The 14,640-nt window shown below is 40.5% G+C and overlaps 3 protein-coding genes across 5 annotated transcripts; 2 read left to right on the forward strand and 1 right to left on the reverse strand.

The window, feature by feature from the left end:
* The first annotated feature begins 3,093 nt into the window (after positions 1-3,093).
* Positions 3,094-6,189, forward strand: chp2 (calcineurin-like EF-hand protein 2). Of its 2 annotated transcripts, none has more exons than XM_029772553.1 (7): positions 3,094-3,384; positions 4,000-4,072; positions 4,180-4,260; positions 4,547-4,671; positions 4,779-4,840; positions 5,212-5,334; positions 5,593-6,189. In XM_029772553.1, exons 1-7 carry the CDS (start codon positions 3,318-3,320, stop codon positions 5,644-5,646), a joined length of 585 nt encoding a protein of 194 aa, XP_029628413.1. In that variant the 5' UTR covers positions 3,094-3,317; the 3' UTR covers positions 5,647-6,189. The 2 variants fall into 2 exon arrangements, with proteins under 2 accessions (XP_029628413.1, XP_029628414.1); XM_029772554.1 differs by having other exon boundaries at positions 3,333-3,400.
* A 535-nt stretch (positions 6,190-6,724) lies between these two features.
* cox7a1 (cytochrome c oxidase subunit 7A1) lies at positions 6,725-9,792 on the reverse strand. The gene is made up of 4 exons (XM_029772555.1): positions 9,671-9,792; positions 7,542-7,628; positions 7,018-7,102; positions 6,725-6,904 (listed from the first exon to the last, which is right to left on the reverse strand). Exons 1-4 carry the CDS (start codon positions 9,683-9,685, stop codon positions 6,849-6,851), a joined length of 243 nt encoding a protein of 80 aa, XP_029628415.1. The 5' UTR covers positions 9,686-9,792; the 3' UTR covers positions 6,725-6,848.
* A 381-nt stretch (positions 9,793-10,173) lies between these two features.
* On the forward strand, positions 10,174-14,635 carry rnaset2l (ribonuclease T2, like). Of its 2 annotated transcripts, XM_029772551.1 has the most exons (10): positions 10,174-10,267; positions 10,623-10,726; positions 11,068-11,125; positions 11,218-11,285; positions 11,415-11,472; positions 11,555-11,622; positions 13,044-13,157; positions 13,279-13,327; positions 13,839-13,919; positions 14,215-14,635. In XM_029772551.1, exons 2-10 carry the CDS (start codon positions 10,635-10,637, stop codon positions 14,410-14,412), a joined length of 786 nt encoding a protein of 261 aa, XP_029628411.1. In that variant the 5' UTR covers positions 10,174-10,267; positions 10,623-10,634; the 3' UTR covers positions 14,413-14,635. The 2 variants fall into 2 exon arrangements, with proteins under 2 accessions (XP_029628411.1, XP_029628410.1); XM_029772550.1 differs by lacking the exon at positions 10,174-10,267 and having other exon boundaries at positions 10,587-10,726.
* Positions 14,636-14,640: the final 5 nt, after the last annotated feature.

A 14,640-nucleotide genomic window follows, 5' to 3' on the forward strand; every position in this document is an offset into this window, starting at 1 on the left:
ACTCACTCCTTTGGCTGTTTGAAATACTCTTGATTTATTACTGTACATAGTTCAACATCTGATAGGGAGAAAAAAAGTAATGGGGGCTCTGAGTTACTGGTCTCCATTAAGATAAACAAACTGTAAGTGGTGAAAAAGGAGATGTTATCTGGGAAAAATTCCAGCTCTTAAAAATGAAGAGCCTGCCATATGTAGAGGCTGCTTACTTGTGTAACAATAATAATAAGCATTTTTATAAGCCCAGGACTCAATCTGAGGCATGTTATACAGCAGCACACTGTGCTAAATTTGAATCTGACTTCAAATCAAATCAAATCAAATTTATTTATATAGCCCTTCGTATATCAGCTGAAATCTCAAAGTGCTGTACAGAAACCCAGCCTAAAACCCCAAACAGCAAGCAATGCATGTGAAAGAGGCACGGTGGCTAGGAAAAACTCCCTAGGAAAAACTCCCTAGAAAGGCCAAAAACCTAGGAAGAAACCTAGAGAGGAACCAGGCTATGAGGGGTGGCCAGTCCTCTTCTGGCTGTGCCGGGTGGATATTATAACAGAACATGGTCAAGATGTTAAGATGTTCATAAATGACCAGCATGGTCAAATAATAATAATCATTGTAGTTGTCGAGGGTGCAACAAGCACGTCCGGTGAACAGGTCAGGGTTCCGTAGCCGCAGGCAGAACAGTTGAAACTGGAGCAGCAGCATGGCCAGGTGGACTGGGGACAGCAAGGAGTCATCATGCCAGGTAGTCCCGAGGCATGGTCCTAGGGCTCAGGTCCTCCGAGAGAAAGAAAGAAAGAGAGAAAGAGAGAATTAGAGAGAGCATATTTAAATTCACACAGGACACCGGATAAGACAAGAGAATACTCCAGATGAAACAGACTGACCCTAGCCCCCCGGCACATAAACTACTGCAGCATAAATACTGGAGGCTGAGACTTCTTCTTTGTGTGTGTGTGTGTGTGTGTGTGTGTGTGTGTGTGTGTGTGTGTGTGTGTGTGTGTGTGTGTGTGTGTGTGTGTGTGTGTGTGTGTGTGTGTGTGTGTGTGTGCGTGCGTGCGAGTGTGTCTAGTCTGGAGGAGACAGATGTGTTAACATCTAGTGAACCACCCTGCATGTTCACCTCTGCCACCAATGAGGAATTGAACAAAGGAGAAGAAAAACACTAGCTTTCTCACTCTCGTTGAGTGGAGAGCACTGATTGGACCACTCTGTCACTCTTACTTCCTAACTCTCTGTACATTACAATATGGAAGGAATGTCCAGCTCCATCCAGTGTGTCTTAGTGCTGTGGCTCCTGAGTGAGTGACACGCCACATATGGTGTATGTTAACAACTAATGATAGAACAAGACATGGGGAGCAGCTTGCTAATGTCTCTCTTTGGCACTTGGGAGTGTGATCATGAGGGCTGAGGTATTTTCTGTCTAGCTGCCTTGGCATGGAGCCCTGGGCTTGACAATCACATCTTGTCAGTCGTCATGGTTACATCTCTCATATTTACATGTGTTATTACTCTACTATTTGGTTGAATGAAGGTAACCTGAATTATTAACCAAACTATTTTTGGGGCATGACAGCAGCAGTGGAGTGGACGGATTTGATGTCTACTTCATGTGACACCGTGAGACGCACCACATTGCGTATCCAGCCTTATAAATGCCTTTCTTTTCCGGAAAAACATGATTCAGCTACAAAGGAAACATGTTTATTTATGATAGATGTTTGTGGACAGAAAAAAGGCATTGATTTGTTTGTTTTGTTATTAGTGTTGACATTTGGTGTGAGTAGGCCTACTAAAATGTTCTTGATGTTGTCAGCAATCTTTCTAGCCCACAAATGCTTTTTAATGGTTCAAATGTAAAGGTCAGCAAAGAGAATGATTCAAGTCTTGGGCTATTTAAATAGATGAGCAAGGCAAGCATCACAGCTGCCAGTAATGTAAACAAATTCAAACCGTTGCTAACAAATTATCAGCTATTTTTATTTATCCTTTATTGTACTCGGCAAGACAACGCTGGGCCAATTGTGCGCCGCCCTATGAGACTCCCAATCACAGCCGGTTGTGATACAGCCTGGAATCAAACCAGGGTCTGTAGTGACACCTCTAGCACTGAGATGCAGTGCCTTAGACCGCTGCGCCACTCGGGAGCAAGGATCCAGGATGCACAAATTGTATGTTTTTGTTGATGAAGAGAAAGACCCTTCATTTTGTTGATGTGGAAACCTGTTGCCTAAAAGTTATATAAATATGAATAATTTTGAACACCATTATAGATCGGGATTTTATAGCACCAGGTTCATTCAGAAGGAACAGTTTTTGAGTCCCATTGACTATTATCTAATAACGGTTGTGGAAAAGTAGTATGCAGGAAATGCAGAGCAGTTCACTGACTCATGATACACAAACTAGCTTTCCAACTGATAACTGATAACGGTCAGAGCTGACCCATACTATAACTAGACTTCTCACAATGCACACGTTGTCCTACTCAGTAGTAGCCTCTGTTTCCTTGCTATCTGAAAGGGATGGTGCCATCTAGTGTCAAAGGACCACTATAACAGCGTCTGCAAAGCATGTTTGATTTGCATGTAATACAATGTATTGGACAGTATAGTGATGGTCAGGCTACACGGGAGTATACAGGCTAGTAGCCTATTATAATCATTAGGTTAAAGGTTACATTATGTTGGTAGCAAGCTATTAGGGATTATATAAGGGCTCCCGAGTGGCGCAGCGGTGTAATGTGCTGCATCTCAGTGCAAGAGGCATCACTACAGTCCCTGGTTTGAATCCAGGCTGTATCACATGGCTGTGATTGGGAGTCCTATAGGGTGGTGCACAATTGGCCAAGAACAAAGAATTTGTTCTTAACTGACTTGCCTAGTTAAATAAAGATTACGTTTACGTATATTAATCAAAGATCCACTTTGCTATATATAATGCTATCCATGTTGGATAGTAAATCCAGGCTATGGATAAAATTCTATATCATTCTTGGAGATCTGTTGTAGGAACAAACTGAATTTGAATGTGTGTTCTTGAAAACATATAAATCACGACCCCATTGGTCATTTGAACCCCTTGGTTGAACTTCCGTTGGGTAGAAATGATGTCTGTCATTAGCCCCGAACTGCCTGACTTGACGTTCAATAAACCCTTGCTCTAGTCGAGGATACTAACGTTTATTTCATAGCTACACTCGTTTATCATTTCTAAACAACAGGCAATGGGAAGTTAACAGGAAAATTTGAAGTTCCGGGACCTGACGTTTATTTATCGAGTGAATCAGATGTTATTGTTTTTTTTCTGTGGAAATGGGCTCGACAAACTCCACCCTGTCAAAAATTCCAAACGTCGAAGAATTAATGCAAGAAACGGGTTGTAAGTTCTCCGATGGGTAGGACTGTAATTTAGGCTATTATAAAAATTGTATTGAGATTGTCATGATTATACAATGACTTTATAGTTTATGCCAAATTCGAAGACAAATCTTTGAGTGGGCGTATAACGGATTTCATTATAGACGTTATTGTGACAGCTGTATGGAGCCCAGCTTTTCTTTTCATTCTATTGTATTTTTCCATCAAATTTTTAAAGCGCAGATATGTTGAAATGCGTGCAAATTATGAATCGCTTTTGCAACCATAAGATTGATGCTTGACAGATGCGCAAATTGCGCGCGCAACTTTGGCTGACCAAAATAAGCATGCGTCTTACCCAACCAAATACAGTATTGGATGTCTAAGCTTTCAACAGAGTCATATTGACAAATACATATGGCTTTGAGAAGTTGTAGGTAAATTAATAATTTGGCCTTTAAGCTACTTTTATAAATGCTTGAATAATTCATGGAGTGTTTGCTTGAGTGGTATCCAGAGCAATGAACTGGCCTCTATATGGTTATTGCATATATTGATTAAATTATTTGGTGGCCACTGTCCTGCCCCATTACTAATAGCATGAATCTATGGTTCTCTTGTTTTCTCTTTATCATAGTCACCCCTGCACACATTGTTCGACTTTATGACCGTTTCGAAGCATTGGACAAGGAGAAGACAGGCCATCTCCGGTAAGTGGTGGGACCATGTCAGCTTTATGGAGTTGACTAAAACAGTGCATTTCAGAATAACTTATGTCTGAATGTCTTGTCTTTGTTTTATCCCCATTACTGTGAAGCCCACAGGATTTTGGAGCCATTAATAGGTTGGCGATGAACCCCATCGGGGATCGGATCATTGGGGCTTTCTTCTCTCCAGGGTATAGAACAACATTTCTTACATGTTTGAGTAACATTATTGACTTGATAACCTCGCCAATGAAATGGTAAGGTGAAGGTTAATGTCAATTTTCAGCTGTAATAAAAAAGCGCATTCTTTTTGTAGGTCTCCTTAAAACAACAGAGCACAATCAACAAGACTAAATATTTATTCAACTTCAGTTGATTCTGTGCACCATTTATTTATATTTTTTAAATAAAATGTCCATGTACACTGTACTTTTGGAATGTAAGTGGGTTCTGGTCTTAAAAGAATATCTCTCTCAGACAGGAAACGGTGGACTTCCACTCCTTTGTGAGGATCCTGGCCCACTTCCGGCCTGCGGACGAAAAACGTCCCAAAGATCCCAGTATGCCTGAACCTGTCAACAGTAGGACCAGTAAACTCAAGTGTGAGTCCTCTGTCAGATTTTTTTTTTTTTGTGGTTGACTCAAAATAGATTTTAGCAGTCAAATTCAACTCAGTCAGTTCTTCCCTGATTTTTCTCTTTCCTTTTAGTTGCTTTCCAACTATATGACCAGGACAAGGATGGCAAAATCTCCAGAGCAGAGCTTCTACAGGTCTGTAATAACTGTTGGCTTTACTGACAATAATACTCTGTATGGTGAGCAACACAATATACCACCAATAGTTAGTGATGCAAATTGTTTATTTGTTGTAAACCAGGTCTGGTATGCCCCAGCAATTGATGGCTAAAATGCCTACACCCTATACCAGAGGTATTCAAATCTTACACTACGAGGTCCGGAGCCTGCTAGTTTTCTGTTCTACCTGATAATGAATTGCACCCACCTGTTGTCCCAGGTCTAAATCAGTCCCTGATTAGAAGGGAACAATGAAAACAAGCAGTGGAACTGGCTTCAAGGTCGGGATTTGAATTTGAGGACCCTATAGAATGAAGCCCATTCTCCAATGGGTTTGGGATGTACAGGTGCTGCGGTCCATGCTGGAGATGCAGGTGACGGAGGAGCAGCTAGAGAGCATTGCCGACCGCACCATCCAGGAGGCTGACCTGGACAAGGATGATGCCATCTCCTTTGAGGAGTTCCGCAAGGTACCACCAGGAAGAGCTCAAACAATGACATATCAACATGAGCCATTGCAGCACAGTGCACCCAGAATACTAAGTCATACACATAGACAATTATGCTGGCCATTTCTGTAGTCAAACAGCATACTGTACATTGTACGATGGCAGTATTTTGCCTATCCTCTCATATTCAGTGGCTGCATAATGCTGTATTTGATTGTGATGTAATATACCAATTCCACCATTCGTCGGTCTATCTTTGTCTTTTCTTTTTCCCTACAGTCCCTGGAGAAGGTAAACATCGACCACAAGATGAGCATTCGCTTCCTGCGCTAGCTAGAGTGGTTGCATTGGGTCAACTGACCGTTCAGAGATGTAGCCCACTTTGTATATACTCATCCCTCCATGGTAAAAACAAGGCTTCTGCAGGGAAATAAAACTATATTACTGATTCTTTTAACTGGATGACTACCACTAAATACCTTAAATGACTGACTAATATGCTGTAACTTAATATGTTTACTGTATACTGGAGTATGGGGATCATGTACCAAAGTATAACTGCACTATAGGCCTAATGTATAATTACATAGTAACTGCTTTTATATAATACAGTAAAATGTAATTTAATCATTTGTTGTTGTTGCAGAACCTACATTTTGAATTGGGTTCGTTTTTACAAGGGCAAACATAAGCTTTTATGAAGGGAAACCGATACCCGATACTTGAAGTTCACTCTTCCTTGTAACTTACAAGACTTGACTGCAATAAGTCTCTAGATGTAGCAGTCGTTGTCCAATTACACAGAACATGAGAACTATACATACGAGTATGAAAGTGATACAATATTTCTACAAATAAATATTTTTGTAAATGATATCATTCCTTTACTGAGTTGCTCACGAGGAGAAAAGGCCATGAAAACTTAAGCTTCGCTATAATTGTGATTCAATAGATTTGATTCAGAGAGAATGACAGTCCAACAACTAATGTCTACATTTTGACCCAGAGTAATGAAAGGGTCAGTTTGTGACTGACTGGATAGCATTGAACTAATGTGTGCCAAAATATATTTCTCAAATCTATGCATCTTTTTGTCAGAAACATGGAATCTTTAATTAAATAACCCTGTTGGTATTTGGGTGTAGTATATTTTGCAACTGATTTTCATATTTCAAGCATCAGTACAAAAAGCTAAATGATGTTACTGATTCAAATAGTCACACCTCTTGTTGCTATCTACGGCCATATAACACAGGGATATTTCCAAAGCTTGTTCCGTGTGAAATGTTCCTTCATTTCTCTGATTGAACACAGAGTGGCAGGAATAGATATTTTCACTGAGGTTAAGTGAATTAACACATAGGTGATAGAGGGAAATATTTGGTGGTTAACATTTACACACTGACTGACATTCAGGCTTGCCTTGAGACAGAGGCATAATGGAGAGATTTATTCTGTACAGAAATTGTACCATGACAGAAGTTCATAAAGTGGAATTGATTCAAACAATAAACACATGCATTAGCAGGGCTTCCTCATTTGCCCTTAGGCTGACAGGCACATAGAATCCAGAATAAGGAGTATCCAGTGCCTGAAAAGAACAGAAAGACACAATGATTAGAACATATGTGATACTGCATAGAAAACCAGCACCACAATACTCCAAATGTACAGAGTGCGTTGACGGAGGAATGTAACAGGTACCTGCGAGGGTGATGGTCATTGTTAGACGGTAGAGAAGGACATCAGTGGTCCCTCCCTTGATGTGGACTGGCAAGCCGTTGTCCGCCTGCAACCAAAGTCAGGGTTCAAATACCTATTCATGATCATGAATCATTGGAGGCTTTTATTGTAAGCCAAAAATAACTTTGTGATATGATAAAACCAGACTGAATTGCATTCCAGACCACTAATCTGAAGAACAGAACAACTATCCCCTCTGAGGTGCCAACCAACAATGGTGGATCTCAGGCGATTCATCAATCTTGCAACATGACACACATAGTAGATCCCAATCAGGTCAATGTTGCTCTAAAGTACTTGATTAAACATGTTCTGCAGACACTGATGAACGTTGTGATAAAGATGACTTTTGTCTGCTGCCAAAATCACATCTTGTTGACATTGTTGACCGCCAATAATCATCTAAATACACTGTTATTAACAGCCTCTGGTTTTCTTCTTTGGGATTGTTTCTCATCCAGGTGTCCTAATGATGTCATGCTCACCTGGAATATCTTCTGATTATCTGGCACCTTGTTCTTCATCTGTTTGGTTGTTGTGCTGAAGGCTCTGGTAGCCAGCCGGGGCAGCTTCTGAAAGGATCACAGTCACAAAATCACCCATGTTACAAAGGATGTGAAAGCTAGATTGAAAATACAGGGTTTATACCAAAACATTCCTTTGCATCCCTTACAGCCAAATGTGCAAAACAAATTGGTTGGATTCTTGATGGGACATGCTGACTGAGCGGCTGAGGCTAGGTGCTGTTTTCATAGTGTTTCTAGTAGAATAAATAATTTGATAATAACATAACATAGGGTGGCATTTACCTTTTCGATTCAACACCTGTTTTTCTACTTTCACTTTTAGAGGGATGTGATACTAGCCTGTTGTTTTCTGTAAGAGGAAAGAGCTATGGAATACTCTTTGGGTTACTCTTACTTCCCTCGCCGTTGAAATAGTGTTCGTCATGACAACAACTGTCATTGTATACAGTCTTGGTTATGAGAGGAAGTACCCCCTTCTAACTGTTTTAGACATTTTGAGTGGTTTCCATACACAAAAAAATGAGACAGTCGCAAACGTTCCTTTTTCTTTTCTTTCAACAGCATGCAGGGGGGAAATTATCCAGACTTTGAAGTGTGTATCACCTTCTTCACTATGTTTTAGACCTTCTGAGTGAATATACAATTTTGGCATCTTAGATACGCTTTCCATCCAAAGTGATGCTAGTATCAAAGACAGCTGGGTTGTCACATCAAATATGCTTGATTAAATCAACATCCTCCAAGATACAAAAACCAACCAAAAGTCTTCTCTGTTAACAAGGCAGAGATTCAACTTCCTTTGACAGATAATCTGTCACTCCTAATGAAATATGAAATCAGAGCGATATTCTTTCGATATTCTGTAAAAGGACACTGTCAAGTGCATACCGGTATTTAACCATTATTGTCAATTAGATAATCAGTTGAAAATCAGGGTCAACCCATACCATTGGTTCTGACCCATTATGTATATTATAACAGGACTATTTCATCACTGGGGACTTGTGTTCTGAAAGAAAGTCATCTCTTTTCAAGTTTTTAATCTATTGGTCTTGGTATCAGGTAAACATTCTCTGTGAGGTCAATCTCTTACTACTTTTTACTATCACAGGCAAAACCTTTTAATTTCATTGAAGACCATTTCGTATACTTGTGTTGACTTGGGTTCTGTCCCTTTAAGAGAACTGTGCCATAGTGTAATATCTACCAAGGTCAAATTGGGGGCCTGAACCACCAGGGCGAGAACTGGCATTGCTGCCAGCCAATGACTGCCACTCAACCTGTGACCTCAACCAATTAGATGGAGGGAGAGAGGAACATTAAACCCTTCCCCTTGAACTGAATTCCATGTGTGTGTGTATACGTGTCTGCGTACGTATGTGTAAGCTATATGTGGACACGGCACAGTTTGCTTAGAGAAATCATAAAGGACCGATAGAGGAAATGTGAATCAATAAAAATATACAAGACTAATATACCATCGCATTTTTCCACCTCACCGAGAAGAGAGAGGGATGTAATTAAAACGATATGACCTCTCAGTAGGAGCTTGTAAACTACATATTTTAAAAGATCAATAAGACTCAGTTTTGTATTCCATTTTCGTCTGAATGACAATATGAGTCCAGTACGACCTCACAGAGAGATCATCTAGACAGATAGTAATATATCCCTGTAACTGCATTTCTCTAGAATGACATCAGAATCTCCTGGGACCACCCTTCTTGTTTTACTATCTAAAGTGTCTTATATGCTGGCGTTACTCTCAGTCGACCACCGGGGCAGAGACGAGGCCTGCAACAGGTTATTTGAGGCCATAGTCCGTCTAACTTATCCCCCACACACACTGGAATGTATTTGTTTATTTAATACTTAGCAACAAGTAATCAGGAAGACAGATATCACTACAAATGTTGCCTTCTACTCTCCACATTAATAAAAGGTGGTACAAAGGTCAGTCCAACTGTACTTCTCTTTCCAAATAAGATCCAAGAATCTATAAATAATATTTAAACTCTTTTTATGATTCAGATTACTACTGGCAGCAAAGAGAACAGAAACATTTTGAAAAAGTGTTATTTTTTTACCAGTAGGTGATTCATGGTGGAGGGTGTACTCAGTGTGAAGCCTCTTGCTGCTTGTCTAGCCGTGGCCTGTTCAAGGGCGCAGTCACATATTGCAGCATTTCTGAATGGGAGCCAAACTATGGTCACCAGGAGAGTACAAACTCTGCTCAAGCCTTCCCTCCAATGGTCTACAATTGCTTCTTTGGTAGCCGTTGTTCACATTGATTTCTGCTCTCACACATCATTAAATATACATATGTTTATTTGAATTCAAATGAAAATGTTTTATGTGGAAATTGTATGCTGCTCATTGACAGTTTGTAGTTAGGTGATCTCATTCCTGTATTTGCATCGTTCTAATGCATTCACTTGCTTTCAGCGCACACCGTCCATCTTCCAGTTGTGTGAATAATATTCTAAAAGAGTCTCAAAGCTAGACACTCTTAGTTTCATTTCTGTGTTGAGGTCCTCAGAAAGAGGAACTGAGTCTGTTGTCTAACCTCTCCCCAGCTGTGATCATGAGATCAGGCAAACAGAGAGTTTTGGTTAAGCATTTTTCTCACATTAGCAGGGAACTGTCATTGTAGATCAGTCACACATGATCACTCACTCTCTCTGGTAAGTCTCAAAACACATTTGTTATAGTTGTTCTATAGAGTTTGTGCACGTTGTTGATGTTTATAGGCATACGTGTATGGCTCTAGCTGTACTTGTTTGTAGTTAGAGATGTAAACAAAGATAGTAAGATTTAGCAAAGTGTAGACAAGCCCTGACTCAACAATAAGGCATGTACATGTGAAATGTACGATACCTCTTCAACTGGCATCTAACACAAGATGTTAGCACATCATTTGTTATGACATTTCTATGAATTGACTAGTTTGCAGTTTCTTTAATGTTTATGAGAACAACATACTTCACACTTTTTTTCACATGCAATTGTAGCCAATATATTTATGTCACACACTCCTAGACTAGCATCAATATGCTTTCACCAGTGCTGCTCATGGTGGCCTTGCTGACTGTCCTTACCGTCACCATGGAGTCTGACCACTGGATAACAGACCAGCAGGAAAAGTAAGATTGGGATCTTGCATTGTAAACACTTCAATCCAACAGTGAAATGTAGATCGATCAAGTGCAGAAGTTGGACTTTTCCATTTAAGTCTAGTTATTTTCAACTTCTATAGTACATGTTTATTTTTGACTATAATACCATCTTTTGGGACAAGCATAGTTGCATGTCAATCAAATCAATCAAATGTATTTATAAAGCCCTTCTTACATCAGCTGATGTCACAAAGTGCTGTACAGAAACCCAGCCTAAATGTGCATCTATCGTGAGTGTGATGTACTGTTATGTTGAAATATGAAATAGTCTTGGGCATGAGGATACAGAATCCTTCTATCTCTCCCAGGTTCTGTACATGGCAGTGTTTGAAGTTTACTCTGCAGTGGCCTGGGAGCTTCTGTTTGGTGAGTTCAACCACTTCTCCATAGCACCTCATCATCCTCATCGTCATCAATCACCCATTCTTGTTATTTTAACTCAATCTAACTCTGCACAGGGTCTAAAGAATTCATCACAATGCAGAATACCTCCAAACATCCAGACCTGGACTATCCATGGCCTGTGGTAAAACATGAATTATATATACCCATTCATTTTTGTAGTTCCCCATCAGAATAAAACCTTTTGACTGATCTTAATAAACTGAATGAGAATAACAAATCATATGTGATCATTTTTCATTTTTTGACCTAGGCCTTTGAAAGCTCATACATGTTGTCTCTGCTGGCCAATATTCCACTCTGACCTCAAGGTAAAACATGTCTCTGGTTACAGTCACCATTGAAGGAAAATGAAGAATCTGTGTGTTCAGAAGACATCCCTCTTTCTTTCAGGAACTGGACCCTGAACTCTCTCAACTTTGGCCATCCCTACTCAAGACCCAATCCAGTTTTCTCTTCTGGTAAGAGGCAGGATGGGGGTCAATTTACAATTGAAGTACATTTTTCACATACATAGCTTCTCCTTTTCAGTTTATTGAGAAGTCATTAAAAAGAGATGGGCTTTTTTAAATGATTGAATTGGAATGTCAATTTTCTTCCTGAATTGACTGGCTTCAATTCGAATTGACTCCAACCCAGATAAAAGGTCTACTTACCAAATTTGTTTCTTCAACTTTTACACTACCTGTTCCACCATCTGTCTCTAATATACAGGGCATTCAGAAATGATTCAGACCCCTTGACTTTTCCACATTTTGTTACGATACACCCTTATTCTAAAATGTATTAAATTGTTTTTTCCCCCTCATCAATCTACACACAATACCCCATAATGATAAAGCACCAACAGGTTTTTAGATTTTTTTTCAAATGTATTAAAAATAAAAAAAATGAAATATCACATTTACATAAGTATTCAGACGCTTTACTCAGTACTTGGCGGAAGCACCTTTGGCAGCGATTACAGCCTCGAGTCTTCTTGGGTATGACGCTACAAGCTTGGCACACCTGTATTTGGAGAATTTCGCCCATTCTTCTCTGTAAATCCTCTCAAGCTCTGTCAGCTTGGATGGGGAGTGTCGCTGCACAGCTATTTTCAGGTCTCTTCAGAGATATTGGATTGGTTCAGGTCCAGGCACTGGCACTGGCTGGGCCACTTAAGGAGATTCAGAGACTTGTCCCGATGCCACTCCTGCGTTGTCTTGGCTGTGTGGTCAGGGTCATTGTCCCATTGGAAGGTGCACATTCACCCCAGTCTGAGGTCTTGACTGCTTTGGAAGGTGAACATTCACCCCAGTCTGAGTCTGAGGTCCTGAGCGCTCTGGAGCAGGTTTTCATCAAGGATCTCTCTGTACTTTGCTCTGTTCATCTTTCCCTCAATCCTGACTAGTCTCCCAGTCCCTGAAAAACATCCACACAGCATGATGCTGATGTCCAATCAATTGAATTTACCACAGGTGGATTCTAATCAAGTTGTTGAAACATCTCAAGGATGATCAATGGAATGCACCTGAGCTCAATTTTGAGTCTCATAGCAAAGGGGCTGAATAAATAAGGTATTTTTCTTTTTACATTTACACAAATTGCTAAAATCATGTTTTCGCTGTGTTATTATGGGGTATTGTGTGTTGAGTGAACAGGGGGAAAATAATTTGATCCATTTTAGAATGAGGCTGTAGCGTAACAAAATGTGGAAAAAGTTAAGGGGTCTGAATACTTTCCAAATGCACTGTATAACATAATTTTCTCTGTTAGATTGACTGGAAAGGTTCAGAGGTCCCCACAGAATAAAAGTTATTACTGTATTCCGGTTCACAGAATAAAAGGTGTTAGAGCTGCATAGCAGAGCGTGTCACTGAATGTCCCTGTGTTTCTACAACAGGAAAGATGAATGGATCAAACATGGCTCTTGTGCTGCTTGTGTGGAGGGCATGAACTCTCCCTTGCGTTACTTCCAGATATGTCTGAAACTACGCGGGCGCTTCGATATTGACCGGTCAGACCCACTGTTCACATTCACAAACCTAACCTGCCTGTTTCACCATTACACATAGTCAAACCTCTTGTTGACGGCTTTTATCCTGGCTAAGCTACCTGTTCTATCGCCCGTTATTCAGAGCCTTGGAGGACGCAGGCATAAAGCCCTCCTGTAACCAGTCTTATCCAGTAGGTAGTCACTATCACCTTGGGGAAGGGTTAAGAGACATCTATAGGCATGCATTGTGGGGTTTATAGAAACTAAATTACAATGCTTTTCATGTACCATTATCTGGATGTACAGACTGAGACATGGGGTGGCAACGTAGCCTAGTGGTTAGAGTGTTGGACTAGTAACTGAAAGGTTGCAAGTTCAAATCCCTGAGCTGACAAAGTACATATCTGTTGTTCTGCCCCTGAACAAGGCAGTTAACCCACTGTTCCTAGGGTGTCATTGAAAATAAGTATTTGTTCTTAACCGACTTGCCTAGTAAAATAAACAAAAGTAAGGCTATAACTCAATTGTCTTTTTGCAGCATGGGTTTCAGTAGGATCTTAAAAAAATCAAACCACTTAAGTGAACTTGGTTGAGATCAGAAACCCTGAGCACATGACAAAAAAGGCAATTAACATTGAACTTAAGTTTACATGGATGATGAAACTTGAATTCAGTTACTGCATTGTTCTGCCATCTGTTCAGTACGATAAAGTCAACCATGCTCTGGCCCCAGTCATTGGAGATGACCCCAACGCCCAGATTCAGTGTATAAATGATGAAAAGGTAAGCTAACAGCTAGGTAACAATCCCTAGCCTGAGTGCCTGTCTGTCCCATCATGCCAACTCCTTGTCACTGTGTCATGCCAAACTGTTTGGAGTAGGCAAGTGCAAAAACAAATCTGGAACCAAGCTAGAGTCCACTGTGGTATTGTATCAAACCACACATTATAACCACTTGAGAGTTCTGTTTGCCTTTGGTGTAATTTGGCAGTGGCACTGATGCTTCAAAGATTTTGCAGATGCAGAGAAACAGTTTATTTGTGGGCATGTAAATGGAATCCCCCATCACTTCCCTCAGGAACGAGAAGTATTGGTCCAGGTGAAGATCCCGCTGTCTCAAAACCTCACACTTGGATGTCATCACAAAGAGGACCAGGGAGCTGAACCAGAACCTACCCAGCTCTGGCACACCTTTCCTGGGCACCCCTGTCCACAAGACTCCCCTGTCTTCTACTTCCCTATAAACCACGACCGCCCACACCAGCCATGTGACTAGTGTTAAGTCTGCCTTCACCACAGACGGGGCTGCCATGCCTGCTGGCTTAACCTAATGATAAGTAAGTTCTTGAATTGCAGGGCTCACATCTGACAAATTACATTTAAGGCACTCTGTAATACGCAGGCACTTTATGTCCTTTAAGTATTTTTCTTTTGCAAACATGCTTTTGGTGAGTCCAAATATACATTTTGTAGGCAAAATAAATGAGTATTTTAAAGCACCTTA

The sequence above is a fragment of the Salmo trutta genome, chromosome 13 (genome assembly GCF_901001165.1).
Source record: "Salmo trutta chromosome 13, fSalTru1.1, whole genome shotgun sequence".
In the NCBI taxonomy this organism is placed as follows: Eukaryota; Metazoa; Chordata; class Actinopteri; order Salmoniformes; family Salmonidae; genus Salmo; species Salmo trutta.

Excerpts from the sequence above, each read along its gene's own strand:
- chp2 (XM_029772553.1), top strand. The coding sequence starts at position 3,318 with ATGGGCTCGACAAACTCCACCCTGTCAAAAATTCCAAACGTCGAAGAA. Across the intron at positions 4,261-4,546 it reads GGGGCTTTCTTCTCTCCAGG|ACAGGAAACGGTGGACTTCC; the intron begins GTATAGAACAAC and ends TATCTCTCTCAG. Across the intron at positions 4,841-5,211 it reads CCAGAGCAGAGCTTCTACAG|GTGCTGCGGTCCATGCTGGA; the intron begins GTCTGTAATAAC and ends TGGGATGTACAG.
- cox7a1 (XM_029772555.1), bottom strand. Across the intron at positions 7,103-7,541 it reads ATAATCAGAAGATATTCCAG|GCGGACAACGGCTTGCCAGT; the intron begins GTGAGCATGACA and ends CTTTGGTTGCAG. Across the intron at positions 6,905-7,017 it reads AATGACCATCACCCTCGCAG|GCACTGGATACTCCTTATTC; the intron begins GTACCTGTTACA and ends TGTTCTTTTCAG.
- rnaset2l (XM_029772551.1), top strand. The coding sequence starts at position 10,635 with ATGCTTTCACCAGTGCTGCTCATGGTGGCCTTGCTGACTGTCCTTACC. Across the intron at positions 11,126-11,217 it reads GGCCTGGGAGCTTCTGTTTG|GGTCTAAAGAATTCATCACA; the intron begins GTGAGTTCAACC and ends AACTCTGCACAG. Across the intron at positions 13,328-13,838 it reads CCTGTAACCAGTCTTATCCA|TACGATAAAGTCAACCATGC; the intron begins GTAGGTAGTCAC and ends CCATCTGTTCAG.